Source organism: Triticum aestivum, chromosome 2D (assembly GCF_018294505.1).
Source record: "Triticum aestivum cultivar Chinese Spring chromosome 2D, IWGSC CS RefSeq v2.1, whole genome shotgun sequence".
NCBI classification, from domain to species: Eukaryota; Viridiplantae; Streptophyta; class Magnoliopsida; order Poales; family Poaceae; genus Triticum; species Triticum aestivum.
The window spans coordinates 481,415,102-481,435,557 of record NC_057799.1 but is presented as its reverse complement, the minus strand read 5'-3'; the positions used below and the strand labels follow the sequence as shown (position 1 = coordinate 481,435,557).

The window sequence follows — 20,456 nt, the reverse complement described above, 5'->3', positions numbered from 1 at the left end:
TTTTTTATTTGGATATTTTGCAAAATAGGATTTTGGAGGAAAGGGAAAAGCTTCGAAAAAGTGCATCCCTTGCATACTCTTGAAGGCAAGCATTTCTGGACTCTGGCATAATAATTTGTTGTGGTGTTCTGATGCGGTTACAACACCTTTGGCTTGGAGTATGCGTTATCTTTATGTGACGATAAAGTCTCGTGCATGTATGCTTTTTGGAGATATTCTGTGCTCAGCAATGGATACGCTAGTGTTTTGAATCGTCCTCGTAAGCACCTCATGCATACCGGAAGGAAGCCGGGGAAGTCGTGGTCTTGGGTAGACGCGAGCTTGTCCCTAGCCCCTTGTCGAGACGAGTATGTCCGGTATGGCATGGTGAGGCTTGATGAGTGGTGATTTATTCCACTAATGGTAATATTGTTGGAGAATACTTGGACCACCTGAGTCGGTCGTAGGCCGAGTCTTGATCAGTAGCTTCCCTATTTGTTGGTACCACCACTTGTCCCTGTCACAGACAGGGTATGGTTCAGTAAGTTGTTAACCCCTTACCAAAGCACACACCGTACAGAGAGGCCATGGTGGAAGATACCGGAGGCCTCCGGTAGGCATGCCACCTGGTCCGGGGGCATGGGTGTTTCCGGTTGGAGCCGAGGGGGGTAGCTCCCCTAGTGTGCGCGCGTTATAAATTTTGTGATCCCATGCTACGTCGAGGTTGTAGCCTCCCCACTTAGAGTTTTGCTTGGCAGATGTCGTGGGTGATTCCAGACATCGGTGAGTTAAGCTGGTGTGTGCAGGTCGGGCGTGTTTTCAATTAAAAGGCCATAGGCGGAATTAGTCCCAATGGACTAAATAAATCCGTTACTCGTGGGAAAATAGTACTCCCTCTGCAGAGGATATATCCTGATGGATAGCCATGTTCATAAGTAAGGACCACAGTCTGAGTTGAATCTAGTAACGGTATTCGGATGGAGAACGACTTAGCTGGGACTCAGCGACGGTCTTCGGATGGAGAAACGGATAGACTAGATTTTTTTGTTATGACCTGTGACATCTGAGGATCATGTTTTAATTATGGACTAACCATTTACATTATGTATTTTATTGAGTATCCCTGGGATGGTTCTACCTCCTGGATATTCACTGTAATTATTCTGTTATAAGCCCTTTCTGTGGTGTCGCTCAGACGCCCGACTGCGGCATGTTTGTTGTTTATTTATTCTTTTATATGCCCTTTCTGTGGTGTCGCTCAGACGCCCGACTGCGACATGCTTGCTGTTTATTTATTCTTTTATAAGCCCTTTATGTGATGTCGCTCAGACGTCCGACTGTGGCACGCACTGTCTTTCTTTTTCTGTTATAAGCCCTTTATGTGGTGTCGCCCCGAGGCCCGACTGCGGCATTAATATTCTTGCATTTTCCTCTCGAGGAGTCATTCAGACCCTCGTTTGGCACCGGCATTATTATTCTTGCAGTTTCCTCTCGAGGAGTCATCCAGACCCTCGCTCAGTGCATTTCTTTTACTTCTGTATTGCACGTCCATAGTTTTGTTTGCACGCGTGCATCCCCATATTTCTGTTTACTTCATGGCAGACTTATCATCATAAATGTTTCGGAATATGATTATCTCCTGTTATATTATGCCCATGTTCTTAATGTTTGCGAGTACATTCAAACGTACTCACTGGCTTGTCTCTGGCTATTGTCTTGGCCAGATTTTCGCGCATGGAGACAAGCATCGCGGTGACAGCCTCGGAACCTACGTGTTGACGATAGCAGCCGTGCGAAGATAGGAGTTATCCTGGTCAGCTGTTCTTGTGGGAAATGGAGTCCCATAGACGCAGATGTATCCAACCGCTTCCGCCCTCAACCATTAGAAACCAAATGTTGTACTCCTAGGCCACAATGGTCTTGTACTATATATTTTTGTACCTTGCTTGGAATTCTTGTATCAAGTTGGTGCCTCATCAGCTAACAGTAATCCTGGGGCTGGTGAGCACAAAGACCGTTTTCTGGGAATTTATTATCCCCAAAATTCCGGTCGTGACAGACTTGGTATCAGAGCCAGGCTGACCATTGGCTAATCCTATCTTAGCCAGGTCAATAAGCCTAGGTTAACCAAACCACCAGACCTTAGCCTAACCCCGGTCAAGCTTCCCGCGTAAGATAGCTCCACAGTGACCCAACGCCTTTCGGCGGACGGTGCCCAACCTATCAGCCTATCCCGTCGATCACGCGCCAGTGATCGACACCCAACCCGCCCCTATCGCAAGCGTGTGGAGGAAGACTCCGTCCCCTTTTCCTATAAAAAGGGCACGCTAGCCACAGCACAGCACCGCCTCTTTCCCCAAACCAAGCCACGATGCCTGGTCCCATTGTTCACAATGAGACCACAGCGACCAACTTGGGAGGTTTTGTGACCGTGCTCGCAAACCTCACCCGCCGTGCCTATGCGTTAGAAGAGCCTCCTGAGTATGTTGTGTACTAGGGACCCATGTACGGTGAGAGCCGTCAGTACTGGGCCACTGTGCACATCTACGGTAGGGGTCTGTCGCCAGAACGCCCCTACAGGTTCACTGGAAGGACAACTTCCTTTGAGCCACAGGCCATCCAACTGGCAGCCCGAGAAGCTATAGTTTAACTCCGGCACTTGTCGCCCAGAGTTAACTGTCGCTCGTTCTACTACTACCCCAGTCGTGACGGGTATGGTAGGCCGCCCCAGGTTGCCAACGGAGACCACGAGACCGATCCTGCACTGTTGCATCTGGCGCGCTATGTAAGCGCACTAGAGCAACTGTTCGATCAGGTCACCCTTGATCTGATCGCAGCTCGTGGAGAACTGGTTCGCCGAGCCCCGGCGAGAAGAGACGCGGAGCCCGACACCGACAACCCAGTCGTACTGTTCGGACACCTGATCGATCCCTTGAGGTCTGCGCCAGCCATCAACCAGAGTGCTTTGGTGACCCCAGAAGCGCTTCGTCACCTTTTGGGAACCCATTCCAACGGGATTGTGGCCAACAACCCCCGCGATGGTCATCACCGCTACCCCGACCCCGCAGCCCCTCAACCTCAGCCAGCAAATCCTGACGGAGAGGCCCATGGAGAAACCTCGGCATCCGCCAGGCCAGCCCACTTAGACATTAACGTAGTGGACTAAGTCGCTCGAGTTGTATCGAGCCTTAGTTTTCCCACGCTTTGCAATGGTGTGGTCTTGTATCGCTTTTCTTGCATGCTGTCTGCTTGTACGCTCCTATTTTTGGAGTAATAACTATGCATGTGTACGTTAGCGTACCATTGCATTTTTAAATTTCGGGCGCAGCTACCTAGACCAATCCCGACAGCACCCACAGTAATGCGTCACATTTATGTGATATGTATATCTGTGGCTTTTGACCCGAGCACAGGATCGACAACCAGTCACCTTTTCCTCAGTGATTCATCCCAGCCCCGGTGCTATTTAAAGGCCACCTCGTGACCTCGCCGAGTACCCCTCACCTTGTGCACTACGCTCATAGTCATTCCTTTGCCATGCCGACCCCCAGTATTTATCTGAGAACCCCAGACGCAACCCCGGGCAGTTTTGTCAAATTATTGTGGGACTTTACCTGCAGTACCATGAGTGCCACCCGTCCACCCCAGTACGAGTTGCTCAAATCGAGGATCACTCCATCCACCTCGAAATATTGGGCAGTGGTGCACATCCCTCCCGCCTACCCAAACCAAGACCCAACGAAAGTCTCCTTCGTGGGGAAATCCATGCCGACTCCGCATATGGCCATAGAAGCTGCTGCGTACAAGGCGCTCACTCGTCTTCGTTTTGCGGTACCCTATGCCAGCGAGCGAGGATACTATTATTTTCCGAGTCGTGCAGCATCCGGGGAAGTTGCATCTTTTCCCGATGGACGGATTGAGAGAGATCCAGTACTGGCCAACCTTGCCCAGTACGTTATCGCCCAGGAGCATTTGACTCAGCGAGTAATGGGTTATCTCCAGAGCCTCGCTGATTTAAATCCTCGGATCGCTATTGGCAGACCACTGAGGCCTGACCAGGAGAGGCACATTCATCGACTGATCAATCCGCTTCCCCCGATAGAAGAGGAGTGTGCCCCGGTACCAGAGGCGTTTTCTCCGGACCCTGTCTTTTTGCCGTTTTCCTTGTAAACGCCTCCGCTGTATTTATTGTCCAAGTATTTTTATTTATGTGTTGTAGCGTGTTCATGGTTCCTAAATTTTGTGTGACGGACCCGATTTGTCTTTAGTTTCAGTTGTGTGAGCAGTTTTACTACTGTTAGTCTTGTATTAATTATTTCGTCTCTCGCAACATGTTTTGAGGAGATTTCTTTCCCCGAGTCACTACTGCATATATATTTTCACGACATAGTTTCTTTTATTCGCGCAGCATCGTAACAGCAGGCTCACGGCAACAAACACTCGACCTCGAGCACTATTACAAATCCTTGATCACGTTTTCGCGCCGAACTAACCACACTCGAGGACACCACGGTCTCAGTGAGAGAGATTCATGAGTGACCATTCGGGCACGAGTTGCCCCAGCACGCCAACAGCAGTTAGCGCTCGGTGCCGCGCCTAGTCCACGTGATCGCCGCCGCCGCGAAGAGCTAACACTCGAGCGGCAGCATCTCGACGATCATCCAGGATCATCGCGCACAGGAGCACGGAGAACCCCAGCAGCACCGCCAAACCTCCACACACCGGGACCACATACCAGTCCGGCATCGCCTCCGCCATTAGAGCCTCGTCTCGAGCTCCTGCTGGCAGCAATGGAGGAGAAGGAAGGAGGAGTAGGAACGAGACCAGGTGTGAGGAAGAAGGGGGGAACACCGCGATCATTTTATAGCCCGAGATCGGTGTACGGTGGGCGAGGTCCACCAGCGCCACTCGTCGCTCGACCGCCGGTGTTCGGAGGCGAGTCAGCGAGCAGTGCCGACAGCGCCCTGGCCCGCGAGGTGAGTGCACGCTGCACCGGCAGCTAGCACGCCGCGCACTACCACGGTACGGCCTCGATGCCCTACGAGCTAGGCATCGCCGGTGGAGGAAGCGCGGGAGAGCGCGCGGAGAGAGCCAGAGGTAGAAGAAGAGGCCGACAGTGGGCCCTGGGTCCACCAGTCAACCAGAGAGAGCACTGTACTCTCGGGTGCGACCAGCGTATTTTAGTAATTTAGAATTTATAATAAATTACTGTATCTACGTAAAATATCTCGTTTTCCCTAACCGTGGATTTTTCCACACTACGCCAGCGTATCACACTGTGGTTTTACACCACTTATTGCCCTCTCACTGTAGCCACTTTGTTTTTGTGCAGTTGAATGTTTTCTTGTGATGAAAACAGTGTTTGTTCAAAACAGCTTTTAACAAATCTCGAGGACGAGATTTTTTTTAAGGGGGTAGTGTTGTGACACCCCAAAATTTTTGACCTTGTTTTATTTATTAAAACGTTGTCAGGAAATAAAACTTTTCCTTTTGCCAAGATTTACCCTTTGTGATTTTTGGATTTTTGCCCTGGTGGAAAAAAAAACCTCAAAGAGTATTGTTGGACTTGAATACTCTCTATGATAAAACAATTCTTTATTAGTGGATTTAAATGTCAAGATATGTTTTCTCAGAGCTTTATCCTTTTAAAATGATTTCTTTTGAATTTGGAGCCTGTTTTGCACTCCAACCATTTGACAAATGCATTTAAAATTTCCACCAAAATTTGGGGATGTCATGTGATGTTTCCACATCACTTTTATGCAAAAATACCTTTTGACCATTGGAGATTTTGAGCTCTACACCAACTTTTCCAATCTGGTCCAGTAGGCACTTTTGCACTACAACCCATTTAAATATTTCTTTAAAAATTCTTCCAAGTGTTTGGAGATGTCAGTGGATGCATACAACTCAACTCTATGCAAAAACGCAGTGTTGTTCTTTGAAAAATTTGAGTGAATCAACCTCTTTTTCATTCTGGTCCAGTTTGGTGTTTTGAACTGCAACCCTACTTTATTTTGCTCTAGTGACCATGATCCTTTTTCCTACTTGTAGCCCTCCCTTCAAAACCCTTAAGTCCAGAAGAGTGGACTCATTGGAGATTTGTATGTGCATGAATAAACCTTCTTTCTTTCTGTCCAAAACTGGAGTTTTGCAAAACTTGCACTAGCAAATTTCTGGTTTTGCCCAAGTGATCTTGCCATCATCTTCTGCATCTAAAGAGACCCTGATCTGGAGAGTTTGGCCACCCCAAGAATTGTCTAGTTGCCCATGACATTCTGTCGAACACCCTGTGTGCAGGAACAATTTTGGCATATCCTCTAGTTTGCACTGTGGACTTGAGCCCCTGACCCATCCAGCATGTCCACTAGCCTCCTAGATGTTCCTAACCCTGGCATGTTAGCTACCAGCCTCACCCAAGCTCTCCAGAGCGCGCTGGCATTTCGTCGACCACCTGGCGTGCGTGCTCCGGGCGCGCCCAGAGCGCACGTTTTGCACGCGCGCGCACTGAGTCGCTGCGCCGCTCTGCCACCCTCGACACGTCCCGTCTCTAGCCCCTGCTCGCCTGCCGAACCACGCCATGCACTTGCCCTCTCAGCAGTACCCTCCAAGCTCTCCCTGGCACCCTACAGCGCCGCCTTGGCGGCACGCCGGCGTCGGCAGCGGACTCTGCCGTGGTCGGCGCCGCCCAGACCACCCGCGCGCGCCAGCTGCCCCCTGGGAACAGTCCGAGCTTATCCGCAAGCCGTCGGCACGCGCTCGTCGCCGCCACGTAGTCCTGCAACCACAGAAAAATGGTCGCCGGCGATCTTATCCTCGGCCACCGCGGGAGCCGGCCTCGAGCGCCTATATAAGGGGACCCCGAGCTCGACCGAACACTGAAGCAACCCCAGGCCACCTCCATAGTTCTCCCGCAGCCAGCAATCGTCGGGGAGGGGCTTTCTTCCTCGTCTCCGGCCAGTTCGGTCGCCGTCGCAATCCCGCGCCATTCGTCGCCGCCAGGCCCTCCCCTGCCAATCCAACGCCACCAATAGTTTCCCCTGTTCCTTACGGAGCTGCCCAGCATCTCAACCTCGATCGGAGACCACCGGAGCCCAAAGTCGCACTTTGCTCCCGAACCTCCGTCCGCCGCGGAGCTCGCCGCCGGTGACCTCCTCCGTCCCCACCTACCTAGCACCCACCGAGAGGACCGCCTCAGTCTCGCCATTCCATCCCCGCCCTCAGATGCCTTCGAGGGACCGCCGTTCGTCGGCGGCGATCGCCGGAGGCCGCCACCGTTCGGCAGAGAAAGAGAGGAGGGAGGGAGGAACGGTCAAACCTGACCAGTGGGCCCTCTGGACCCACTGTCAGTGACCCGCGCGCCGTCCCCTCTGTTTAAGTGAAAGCGCAAAGATCCGGAGTACGTCACCTCTGCCTTGAAAACGTATTTTTCCCCGAAGCGTTTTCCTTTTTCTGATTTTATTAAAACAGAGATTTGACCAGACTTTGACCAGCTATAACTTTTAAAATAAAACTCCAAATGAGTTGATTCTTTTTCCTACCTCTCCCAAATTTCACCTAGTTTATTTTAAGATTTATTTCAAAAATATTTTTGACAACTTTTTGTACTGTGTTTGAAATATTTTTTATTTGGATATTTTGCAAAATAGGATTTTGGAGGAAAGGGAAAAGCTTCGAAAAAGTGCATCCCTTGCATACTCTTGAAGGCAAGCATTTCTGGACTCTGGCATAATAATTTGTTGTGGTGTTCTGATGCGGTTACAACACCTTTGGCTTGGAGTTTGCGTTATCTTTATGTGACGATAAAGTCTCGTGCATGTATGCTTTTTGGAGATATTCTGTGCTCAGCAATGGATACGCTAGTGTTTTGAATCGTCCTCGTAAGCACCTCATGCATACCGGAAGGAAGCCGGGGAAGTCGTGGTCTTGGGTAGACGCGAGCTTGTCCCTAGCCCCTTGTCGAGACGAGTATGTCTGGTATGGCATGGTGAGGCTTGATGAGTGGTGATTTATTCCACTAGTGGTAATATTGTTGGAGAATACTTGGACCACCTGAGTCGGTCGTAGGCCGAGTCTTGATCAGTAGCTTCCCTATTTGTTGGTACCACCACTTGTCCCTGTCACAGACAGGGTATGGTTCAGTAAGTTGTTAACCCCTTACCAAAGCACACACCGTACAGAGAGGCCATGGTGGAAGATACCGGAGGCCTCCGGTAGGCATGCCACCTGGTCCGGGGGCATGGGTGTTTCCGGTTGGAGCCGAGGGGGGTAGCTCCCCTAGTGTGCGCGCGTTATAAATTTTGTGATCCCATGCTACGTCGAGGTTGTAGCCTCCCCACTTAGAGTTTTGCTTGACAGATGTCGTGGGTGATTCCAGACATCGGTGAGTTAAGCTGGTGTGTGCAGGTCGGGCGTGTTTTCAATTAAAAGGCCATAGGCGGAATTAGTCCCAATGGACTAAATAAATCCGTTACTCGTGGGAAAATAGTACTCCCTCTGCAGAGGGTATATCCTGTTGGATAGCCATGTTCATAAGTAAGGACCACAGTCTGAGTTGAATCTAGTAACGGTATTCGGATGGAGAACGACTTAGCTGGGACTCAGCGACGGTCTTCGGATGGAGAAACGGCTAGACAAGATTTTTTATATATGACTTGTGACATCTGAGGATCATGTTTTAATTTTGTTATTAATATGGACTAACCATTTACATTATGTATTTTATTGAGTATCCCTGGGATGGTTCTACCTCCTGGATATTCGCTGTAATTGCTCTGTTATAAGCCCTTTCTGTGGTGTCGCTCAGACGCCCGACTGCGGCATGCTTGCTGTTTATTTATTCTTTTATAAGCCCTTTATGCGATGTCGCTCAGACGTCCAACTGTGGCACGCACTGTCTTTCTTTTTCTGTTATGAGCCCTTTATGTGGTGTCGCCCCGACGCCCGACTGCGGCATTAATATTCTTCATTTTCCTCTCGAGGAGTCATTCAGACCCTCGTTTGGCACCGGCATTATTATTCTTGCAGTTCCTCTCGAGGAGTCATCCAGACCCTCGCTCAGTGCATTTCTGTTACTTCCGTATTGCACGTCCATATTTTCTCTCTGCACGCGTGCATCCCCATATTTCTGTTTACTTCATGGCAGACTTATCATCATAAATGTTTCGGAATATGATTATCTCCTGTTATATTATGCCCATGTTCTTAATGTTTGCGAGTACATTCAAACGTACTCACTGGCTTGTCTCTGGCTATTGTCTTGGCCAGATTTTCGCGCATGGAGATAAGCATCGCGGTGACAGCCTCGGAACCTACGTGTTGACGATAGCAGCCGTGCAAAGATAGGAGTTATCCTGGTCAGCTGTTCTTGTGGGAAATGGAGTCCCATAGACGCAGATGTATCCAACCGCTTCCGCCCTCAACCATTAGAAACCAAATGTTGTACTCCTAGGCCACAATGGTCTTGTACTACATATTTTTGTACCTTGCTTGGAATTCTTGTATCAAGTTGGTGCCTCATCAGCTAACAGTAATCCTGGGGCTGGTGAGCACAAAGACCGTATTCTGGGAATTTATTATCCCCAAAATTCCGGTCGTGACACTAGGTGACCATGTTCTTGAGCTTGCATGTCAAAAAATTTCAGTTCCAAGTAGTTCTAATGCATGATATAGGCTCTAGGCACTTGTAGGAGTAGTTGCTATCAATTTTGTTGAGCTTGGTTCACTTTTATTTGAAGTTACTAAAAATTTCAGAAATTTTTCAGAGGAAGAAATATGTTTAGGACAATGTACCAAGGTGGTTCTTCAAGGAAGCAAGGACCCAGGCTCGCAAGACGCGACGCTGACGATGAACCACCAAGGGAAGCTCAAGTGCGGGCTTGTGAAAGGCCTTCAGAAGACTTTATGGATCGAGCAGGAATCAAGGAAGAATTTAATGCATATGTGCGTAACGCTGATCTTGTGAGCTTCGAGGCAGATAAGTGCCGTCAGCATTATTATCTCACTAATTCCTTTGTGAGCAGGTTTGAATTTTCATCATCACGCAATTCTCAAACTGTCATGTTTGATCTCTATGAAAATTCTTACACTTAGAGGATTTTAATACTGCTTGCAAACTTCCACAATGGGGTAGTACTAGTGAGCCTCGCAAATCTGAGTTTAGAGATTTTCTTGCTAATATAACTGTGGGGGGATCTAGAGACATAGCACAAGCTACCATAGGGAGTGCTCATTTTCCTGCTAGACATTATTTTGCTCTCTTCATAGGTAGGTGCATAAATGGTAAGGATGAAGCATGTCACATGTGTGTCCCCGACCTCAGTGTTCTCAGGAGTGCTGTATTAGGAGATAAACATTATAATTTGGGAGCCATTGTTGCACGTAGGTTGCATAATAATCGATTTAATGGAGATTTCTTTGGTGGAATTTATGCAACCCGTTTAGCTAATTTTCTTGGTGTAACCATACGTGAGGATGATATTGAGTTGCCTCCTGCTTATTTAGATTATGAGGCTATGGTTTGTCATCATTTTGTTGAGAGGAACGATCAGTTCCTCCAGTACCGACTAATCTTTGACAGACGACGCACCTATTACGTCGCTCTCCCTGCTTCTACCTTCTTTGACTTTCAGGAAAGGGGGAGATATTTCATAACCAGAGAGGAGGCGGACGAGTATAAGAGGAGGGCTGAGATAGCTCGCCTCCAAGCTGCAGCCCACGATGCAATAGCCGCTGCATCTCAGTACGACCCCAGTTACAACTTTGGATATCTGCCAGGCCAACCTTAGTGTTCCTTATATTATTATTTTGTTCCATGGTTTATTCCGCGACGACTCTGTTAGTATGGGCGGTATTATTGCCAAACGGTTAAGTCTAAACCGTACAAAGGGCCCCATCTTTGAAGGTGTTTATGCTTCACGCCTTGCTGCATATTATAACATACCTATTAGGCACTATGAAAAAGAAGAAAATTGCTGCCTACTATTTATTTAGATTATAAGAGCATGGTAGCGCATGATTTTATTGTAAAGAATAGGGAAAGGTAGCTTAAATACAAATTGTTCTTTGATAAACATCATCCTAAGACTATTACCTTGCCTGCTCCTTCCTTGTTTGATTTATCTGCAGGCCAGTATCTTGTTCCGCTGGCGGCCATTCACGCCTACCGGAACCCTACATCAGCCACAGAGCCAGGGCCGGAACCACAATTTGATCTTCCACGACAGTCTAATTACCAGTGGGATCCGGAGATGATTGCCAACCAGTGGCAATCGGAGTCCTCCTCTTCGCAGTACGACCCCAACTACAACTATGGATATCCTCCAGGCCATCCGTGGCAATAAACCAACTTAGGCCAAAAGCATAAGCTTGGGGGAGTACGTATTTCTCAACAACATTACATTCATGTTCACACACTCATTGCTAGATGTCGGTGCTCATACTCTTTCATTGTAATATCCATGCTAGTTTATTTTTCTTTTTATGCTTTCTTCTTGCGTGTTTGAAAAACCTTAAGAAAAACCAAAAAAATTAGTTGTAGCTTTTAGCTAGTTTATTTTCTTGCTGTAGTAGTAATAATTAAAAAGAAAATTCAAAAAGATTTCATGTTCTTCTTTTGGTTGCTGGGAGCTTTCCCGTGTAAATAGTTTTATTTCTTTTCTTTTCTTTGGGGGTCGATAGGAGAAGACCATGATTAAATTGTTGAAGTGGCTCTTATATGCATTATTGTTGATTTAACCAAGAGCCCATATTGCCTTGTCTTCTCTTGTTTATTGAATGCTCGCAGATTCCAGCTTAGTCCAATGCACGTGCACTATTATTATTCACATCGTTCGGTCGTGCAAGTGAAAGGCAATTATGACGATATATGATGGACTAATTGAGATGAGAGAAGCTGGTATGAACTCGACCTCTCTTGTTTTTGTAAATATGATTAGTTCATCGTTCGTGATTCAGCCTATTATGAATAAACATGTTTGCAATGACAATTAGAGATTATAGTTGCTTATGCCATGCTTAATTAGCTAGGAGCTTATAATGGTTTACCTTGCGTGCCAACATGCTATTAAAATGGTTGTGATGTGGTATGATAGGGTGGTATCCTCCTTTGAATGATTTAAGTGACTTGACTTGGGACATGTTCACACATGTTGTTGAAACAAATCAACATAGCCTTCACGATATTTATGTTCATGGTGGATTATATCCTACTCATGCTTGCACTCAATGTTCATTAATTTTAATGCATGTTCATGACTGTTGTCGCTCTCTAGTTGGTCGCTTCCCATTCTTTTGCTAGCCTTCACTTGTACTAAGCGGGAATATTGCTTGTGCATCCAATCCCTTAAACCCCAAAGTTATTCCAGATGAGTCCACCATACCTTCCTATATGCGGTATCTACCTGCCGTTCCAAGTAAATTTGTATGTGCCAAACTCTAAACCTTCAAATGAAATTCTATTTTGTATTCTCGAATAGCTCATGTATCAACTAGGGCTGTCCGTATCTTCCATGTTAGGCGGGTTATTCTCAAGAGGAGTGGACTCCGCTCCGCACTCACAAGAAAATGGCTGGTCACCGGGATGCCCAGTCCCATGCTTTATGCAAATCAAATCAAAATAATTGGAAACAAAACTCCCCCGGGACTGTTGTTAGTTGGAGGCACTCGTTGTTTCGAGCAAGCCATGGATTGATGCTTGTTGGTGGAGGGGGAGTATAAACTTTACCATTCTGTTTGGGAACCACCTATAATGTGTGTAGCATGGAAGATATCGCCATCTCTTGGTTGTTATGTTGACAATGAAAGTATGCTGCTCAAAATATTATTTATCTCTATTTCAAAACCGAGCTCTAGCACCTCTGCAAATCCCTGCTTCCCTATGCGAAGGGCCTATCTATTTACTTTTATGTTGAGTCATCACCCTCTTATTAAAAAGCACTAGCTGGAGAGCACTGCTGTCATTTGCATCCATTACTATTAATTTATATTGGGTATGACTATGACTGGATCTCTTTTACCATGAATTACAATGTCTGGTCAGTCCTTGATCTTTAAAGGTGCTCTGCATTTATGTTTTGCGGTCTCAGAAAGGGCTAGCGAGATACCATCTTGTTATATCATATTATGATTGTTTTGAGAAAGTGTTGTCATCCGAGATTTATTATTATTGCTCGCTAGTTGATTATGCCATTGATATGAGTAAACTTGAGACCTAAGTATTATTGTGAATGTGGTTAGTTCATAATCTTTGATGAAAACTTGAATGCTGGCTTTACATATTTACAACAACAAGAGAAAACAGAGTTTGTAAGAGTTTTTCTTTATCACTCTCAGTTTATCAACTGAATTGCTTGAGGACAAGCAAAGGTTTAAGCTTGGGGGAGTTGATACGTCTCCGTCGTATCTACTTCTCCAAACACTTTTGCCCTTGTTTTGGACTCTAACTTGCATGATTTGAATGGAACTAACCCGGGCTGACGCTGTTTTCAGCAGAATTGCCATGGTGTTATTTATGTGCAGAAACAAAAGTTCTCGGAATGACCTGAAACTTCACGGAGATTATTTTTGGAAATAATAAAAAATACTGGCGAAAGAATCAAGGCCAGGGGGCCCACACCCTTTCCACGAGGGTGGGGGGCGCGTCTGCCCCCTTGGACGCGCCCCCCTGCCTCGTGGGCCCCTGGAGCTCCACCGGCCTCAACTCCAACTCCATATATTCGTGTTCGGGGAGAAAAAAATCAGAGAGAAGGATTCATCGTGTTTTATGATACGGAGCCGCCACCAAGCCCTAAACTCTCTCGGGAGGACTGATCTGGAGTCTGTTCGGGGCTCCGGAGAGGGGAATCCGTCACCGTCGTCATCATCAACCATCCTCCATCACCAATTTCATGATGCTCACCGCCGTGCGTGAGTAATTACATCATAGGCTTGCTGGACGGTGATGGGTTGGATGAGATTTATCATGTAATCGAGTTAGTTTTGTTAGGGTTTGATCCCTAGTATCCACTATGTTCTGAGATTGATGTTGCTATGACTTTGCTATGCTTAATGCTTGTCACTAGGGCCCGAGTGCCATGATTTCAGATCTGAACCTATTATGTTTTAATGAATATATGTGAGTTCTTGATCCTATCTTGCAAGTCTATAGTCACCTACTATGTGTTATGATCCGGCAACCCCGAAGTGACAATAATCGGGACCACTCCCGGTGATGACTGTAGTTTGAGGAGTTCATGTATTCACTATGTGTTAATGCTTTGGTCCGGTACTCTATTAAAAGGAGGCCTTAATATCCCTTAGTTTCCGCTAGGACCCCGCTGCCACGGGAAGGTAGGACAAAAGATGTCATGCAAGTTCTTTTCCATAAGCACGTATGACTATATTCGGAATACCTGCCTACATTACATTGATGAATTGGAGCTAGTTCTGTGTCACCCTATGTTATGACTGTTACATGATGAACCACATCCAGCATAATTCAGCATCACCGATCCAATGCCTACGAGCTTTTCACATATTGTTCTCCGCTTATTTACTTTTCCGTTGCTACTGTTACAATCACTATAAAACACCAAAAATATTACTTTTGCTACAGTTACTTTTGCTACCGTTACCACTACTATCATACTACTTTGCTACTAAATACTTTGCTGCAGATATTAAGTTATCTAGGTGTGGCTGAATTGACAACTCAGTTGCTAATATTTGAGAATATTCTTTGGCTCTCCTTGTGTCGAATCAATAAATTTGGGTTGAATACTCTACCCTCGAAAACTGTTGCGATCCCCTATACTTGTGGGTTATCAGCCATCAAGATGGCAACCCTTTGAACTATTTTGCGTGCAGAACATTTGAGAAAAATCAGGTCATGAGAGTAATGATCTTGATGTAAACATCCTTAACTAACATGTATAAAGTCATGTCGTCGTCTAAAAATGAGTTTTTTTGGGAAAATATATGATTAAGTTCAAAATAATCAAAGGTTTCACAAAGAAACTTTTCTAAGGTCGTCAAAATTCTACAATAATAATAATTAGGACTTAACATTAGATGTTTTTGATAAAACTAAACCTTCGAAGATGCTTTCAAGGTGGAAGTTTCATAGCACGGAAGTAATAATATTGAGGCAGCCCCCTTTTTACTCCTTCTAATATATTCACATGTAGCTCTCATGCATGTTACAAAAAAATGTATTGGCATACCCTTTTTATCTCATCCTAATATAGTCACATGCATCTCTCCATGTTTCGAAAAAATGTTAAGGGAGCCCTGAAGGACAATGCTTGGATATCCATAAAATTTCAACTCAATCATCAATGGCCACATTCCTGAGTTTGTTTCCTTGAACAAGCCTCCACATTATATATCATGATGATGATAACGAGGATAACATTATTTCATAACACGCGACAAGTGGCTATCACTTGGCGGCCCCTAATTACAAGTTAAATTTTTTGGGACCTATGCGCACCACTACAATAATGGTTTGGAAGACATGTCCACCATCGAAGGTCTTTTTTTCTTAGTTCGATATTCAAAATAGGATTTGGACCACATAATTGTTTCTAAATTGTGGCTTAACAAAAAAGAGAGCAAGAATATGTTGGTCGCCACTTACACAAATGATGGTCCACCTTGAGTTTATGGGGAATGGCGAAGGAGTGGCTCTGCCTAGTGAGCCTAACACTTCCTATTAGAATGGAGAGCTTTCCATCGAGAATTGGTTGATTAACATGCCTGATAAAAATATTCCTACCCCGAAAAAAAAGATTAAAATATTCCTAATAGAAGGGCGATGACTTCTCTCCCTACTCAAAAGTTGGACAATTTAGGATGGAAAAAACACAAGAGTTATCTGCCACAAGTTCGTGCTGCAGACCATCCTTCTTGACACCATCAATATAGATGCAACCCCTTGAACTATTGTGGGTGAAAAACATTGGAGAAAAAATTACGTGAGGAGAGTAATGGCTCTGATGTAAACATACTTAATTAACATGTATAAAGTCATATCATCGTCTAAAAAGGAAATTTTTAAGGAAAAATATAGGATTAAGTCTGAAATACCAAAGAATTCATAAAGAAAATTTCTCGAAAAATAGTAATTAGGACCTGACATGATATGTTTTTGAGGAAAACAAACCAACAAAGCTACTTTCGAGGAGGAGGTTTATACCACGTCGGTGAAAATGTTTAGGGAGGCCCCTTTTGACCTCCTAATATTCCTAACAGAATGGCCGTGATTTGAGACCAATTATATCAGGAGAGTAATGCCTTGATGCAATAATTTACTCTATGCAAAACCCTCTCTAACTTCATGTCAATGAATCATGAGGCAAATCTTTATGCCTTTGAAATTTGAAGGAAAACAAATCTTCCGTTGTCCATGACCATGCGCCAAGCTCCAGTTCAAACAAGTGAAAATATGACGTCTAAGTCTAACTGTTTTACAATACTCATATGTTTGTCTAATTTATATCTAAAAACGTGCCTGTCTAGCGAAAACATCTCGATTGGAACAACGTTGAAGCTTAGGTGCTCGTCCGTCCACGTTTGTTCCTCGTAGTACGCACGACAAGACGAAAAGAAGGAACGAGGAACAAACAAACGGGAGCAGATGGGCAGACGTATCACCATAGCATCATGTTATATATTCCATTGATTCCTCCATCATTATCTCGTGGTATAGTACCTATCACCTAGGCCCAAAAGGGGCGAAACAAAACTAGAATAGAAATAGAAAGAACTAAAAAAAAGGGAAATTATCTCCGATTCCATACTGCGGGCGCACGACGCTTCTACGGTGAGATTTGAGTACGTGTTAAAAACAGAGGCCGTGATTCATGGCGTCAACGGGAGACTGTTTGAGAAAGTTGGGGAGCCCAATCTTTTTGCCGGTTCTCTTGACATCGTCCTGCACCTTCCTCCGGTACTCCCCGAAGGTGAACGGCCTGTACGGGGACGGCTCGCCGCATGTGCCGACCGGCGAGTCGTACGACGGGCACAGGAAGTAGGCGACGGAGAGGCGCTCCGCCTTGGCGTTGGCCACCACTTTGTGCTCCACGCTCTTGTACCTGTTGTTGCTCCACGCCTGCAGCATCCAAATGCAGAGAACCAGAATAAGAAGGCGAAAAATGCGTCCACACGGAAAATAGTACCACCATCTGATGGGACGGTCGGGTACACCTCTCTGCTTGGTCAAAACTCCGGCACGTAGTACGTATATGGGGGTAAAACGCCGAGGAGGAGACTGTTACCTGAAACAGATCGCCGATGTTGACGATGAGCGCGTCGGAGCGGGGTTTCACGGCGACCCAGCGGGAGTCCTTCATGAGCTGCAGGCCCCCGACCTGGTCCTGGCAGAGGATGGTGAGGAAGTCGCTGTCCGTGTGCGGCACCAGCCCGAACGTGTCCGGCGCGAACGGGCACGCCGGGTACCTGTTGAGCCGCAGGAAGCACGTCGTCCCGTCGCACCCCGCCGGGAACGCCGGCTCGCCGCCCCCCGCATCGTGCCCGAGGTCCTCCGCCAGCACCGCCGCCACCGTGTCCGCCACACGCGACATCGCGTCCGCCACCTCCTGCATCACGCCCCTGCTCGTGTGACACAACGTGTACCCATCAGCCATCAGTACGGCCGCTACTCTGTTACGACCAAAAGTCAATAAAACTACTCCTCATGACTCGTGGTAAAAATCTCGCCTAGTGTGACTAGTGACCGTGGTAAACACACGTAAGTATGTAGTACTAGTAGATTAGATTTCATGGTGATGTATACTATTAAAACTAGCGCTCGTGCATGTACCATTTCGACTGATGGTCGTGTGTATTGTTCGTTCATACACGTATACGGCTAGCCTGAGATATTTCTCTATCCAGACACTGTACACGGAAGGGTACCACGCAGCACACAAATTAATATTCGGCGTATGTATCATGGTCCTGGGGATGGGGTTGGTAGGCTGGTTCGATGGACACGAAGGCGTTAAATTCGGTTAGTGTACTAAAAGCGCCCATGTTTCGTGGGCACATACGCAGCCGCACACATGATATCGTCATTCATCGACCCAAACAAAGCCGAATTAATGTAGTTGACAGGAAAGTTTTGCCCCGCGCCTCCATCTTCTTCCCTTCTACTAGAATAATAGTACACATATATATGCCGACAGCAAAGGAATATAACGATCGCGCGCATAATAACTATCAAAAGTGCTCTTTCGTCCTTGGACTCACAAATGAAAAAAAAACTCTGTCGACGGAACTGATTAATGTAGCTAATTGTAATTAAGCACGTTCGCTCATGTCTGCCGGAGTAAGTAGGGTAGTAACAAGAAGAGGCATGCATATGGGCGGGCGTACGTAAGCACGTACCTCAAGGAGCTGAGCTTCCCGTAGTCGCAGTCCTCCCGGGAGATGCTGGCGAGCGGAACGTGGAAGGCCTCCGACCACGAGAGGTGCCGGAGCGACGTAGCCGTCGGGTTGCCCCACCGGTACGAGCCGTTGAGGAGCCCGGCCTTCTCCTTGGTGTCGAACGGCAGGCGGAACAGCCGCGCCTGCTCGCGCCGCATCTCCTCCAGGAGCTCCCGCCCCACGTCGTGGTTGATCACCTGGAAGAAGCCCCACTCCGACGCCGCGGTCGCCATGGCGTCCGCGCACGCCTTCCTCTCCCCCGCGTCGCCGCTCGTCAGGCGCTTCAAGTCGATCATCGGCAGGGCGCGCTCAAGCACGGCCACGCTCTCCGACGCCGGCGCCGGCGCAATGCCGCCGCGGCGGAGCTGGTCGCTGCGCAGCAGCGCGCGGTAGCTGTCCGCCAGCGGCGGATCAATGGCTGGCTCGGCGAAGGCCGGCATGGTCGGTCGACGGAGAGAGAGATAGGTAGCGTAGACACGTGCGTGCGTACGTCTAGCTAGCGCGCTAGTGATGGGCCAACCGGTCGTCGTGTCACACGCAGTGCACACTCACTCGCTCAGCTTAGCTACCACTGGGCCGCTCGCTGGGCAGTGGCTATGGCGAATCGCGGTGCTACGAAAGATCTGGGAAGCGAGAGGCCTATATATAGAGAGAGGAGGGCCGGGCGCGCGGCGCTAGCTATAGGCTATAGCTAGTGGTTGCCCGGTGGGCAGAGAGCTGGACATGTGCTCGATCGCACGTTCTTTCTTGCATGGGGCGCTCGCCCGGTCGCCTTTACTTACGGACGGTGGATCGGGGAATAGCCTAGCCGTTTCGAGTGATCCTCTGAGGGCTGAGGCGTCGCGCGATTAAGACCGAGCGACACTTGTGTGGGGGCGCAGCAAGTTATGGGGGCCTTGTCTTTGACCGCGCGACTTGAGGCTCCATTCAATGCCAAAAGTGTTTTTGAAGAAGCGGAAGCTCCCGGTAGCTAGACTCGGTGCATTGCATGCGTACGTGGCGTTGCAAAAGGTCCAAATTCAGAGCTACTTGTGTGTTTCTTGAGATGCACATCACGCAATATTGGCCTTCTTCTCCATGGCACTTACTCTAATGTTGATGTACTACTGTATGTATCGTGTGGGTGCATGCATGACTCAATTAATGCGGCTTCCGACGACAGGTAAGTGCAATTTTGATCATTCCATCCTTCACCATTCTTGGTACTACTCGCATAGCTTCTAGTTAGCTGGCTCTATCTCGAGTGGTTAATTAGATGACTAGCTCAAGCATGATGGTTGCACCACCATATCTTGTGTTAATTACTTATTAGTTGCTCCCCAATTCCATAATACTTGTCGTGGTTTTAGTTCAAATTTGAAATAAAACCATGACACGACAAATATTATGGAACGGAAGTAGTGTTGACGTGTATAAATGTATTGCATAGTCTCTTCTATCAGACCCGGTCTTTTGGTTGTATTGGCTAGACCGGGTACTTCTACGTGGTATCGGAGTCAAGAGGTCTTGAGTTTAAGACCCGGCTCACGCAATGAAATTATAGTCCATTTTTGATCCATGTTTAGGTCCGAGCATTAGCTAGAGCATGCACTTCTAGAAGGAGTAACTATTACTTGAAGAAGTCAAGTGAGATTTTGTCGACCTCGCATGGAGAGAAGAGAGAAAGCAGCAGGGGCAAGGTAGTACGTCGTGACCCGTTTGCATTCTGCCGTTCAATTTTGAGCAGTGCTGCATGCAGCATGCTGGGTCCTCGTGAGCAGGCTGACACCCCGACAGAGGCTGCTCTTTAGACTTGCGATTTGCCATCCCTGTCTCCAGCCTCACAAAACGCACAACAAGCTGGGGCAAGTGCACATGAAGAGAAACAGGAACGCAGAGCAGCCCAGAATTAACCAATTCGCAGATTTGCCCCTCTAACCGAATTTTAATATCCAAAATACCATACGCAGTGGCCCCCGGCACCTGCTCCCGTATGTTCGAGTCCAGTAGCTGGAGTAGAGTAGACAAGAGTATTTTGTTGTGCCAAACAACTGTACATATTAAATACCGAAATAATGTGAGATGTTTGTATT

General features: G+C 47.1%; 1 protein-coding gene across 1 annotated transcript; it reads right to left on the bottom strand.

Moving 5' to 3' along the window:
* Positions 1-16,591: 16,591 nt before the first annotated feature.
* Positions 16,592-18,930, bottom strand: LOC123049650 (gibberellin 2-beta-dioxygenase 6). The gene is made up of 3 exons (XM_044472548.1): positions 18,346-18,930; positions 17,235-17,568; positions 16,592-17,068 (listed from the first exon to the last, which is right to left on the bottom strand). Exons 1-3 carry the CDS (start codon positions 18,822-18,824, stop codon positions 16,799-16,801), a joined length of 1,083 nt encoding a protein of 360 aa, XP_044328483.1. The 5' UTR covers positions 18,825-18,930; the 3' UTR covers positions 16,592-16,798.
* Between the last annotated feature and the right edge of the window lie 1,526 nt (positions 18,931-20,456).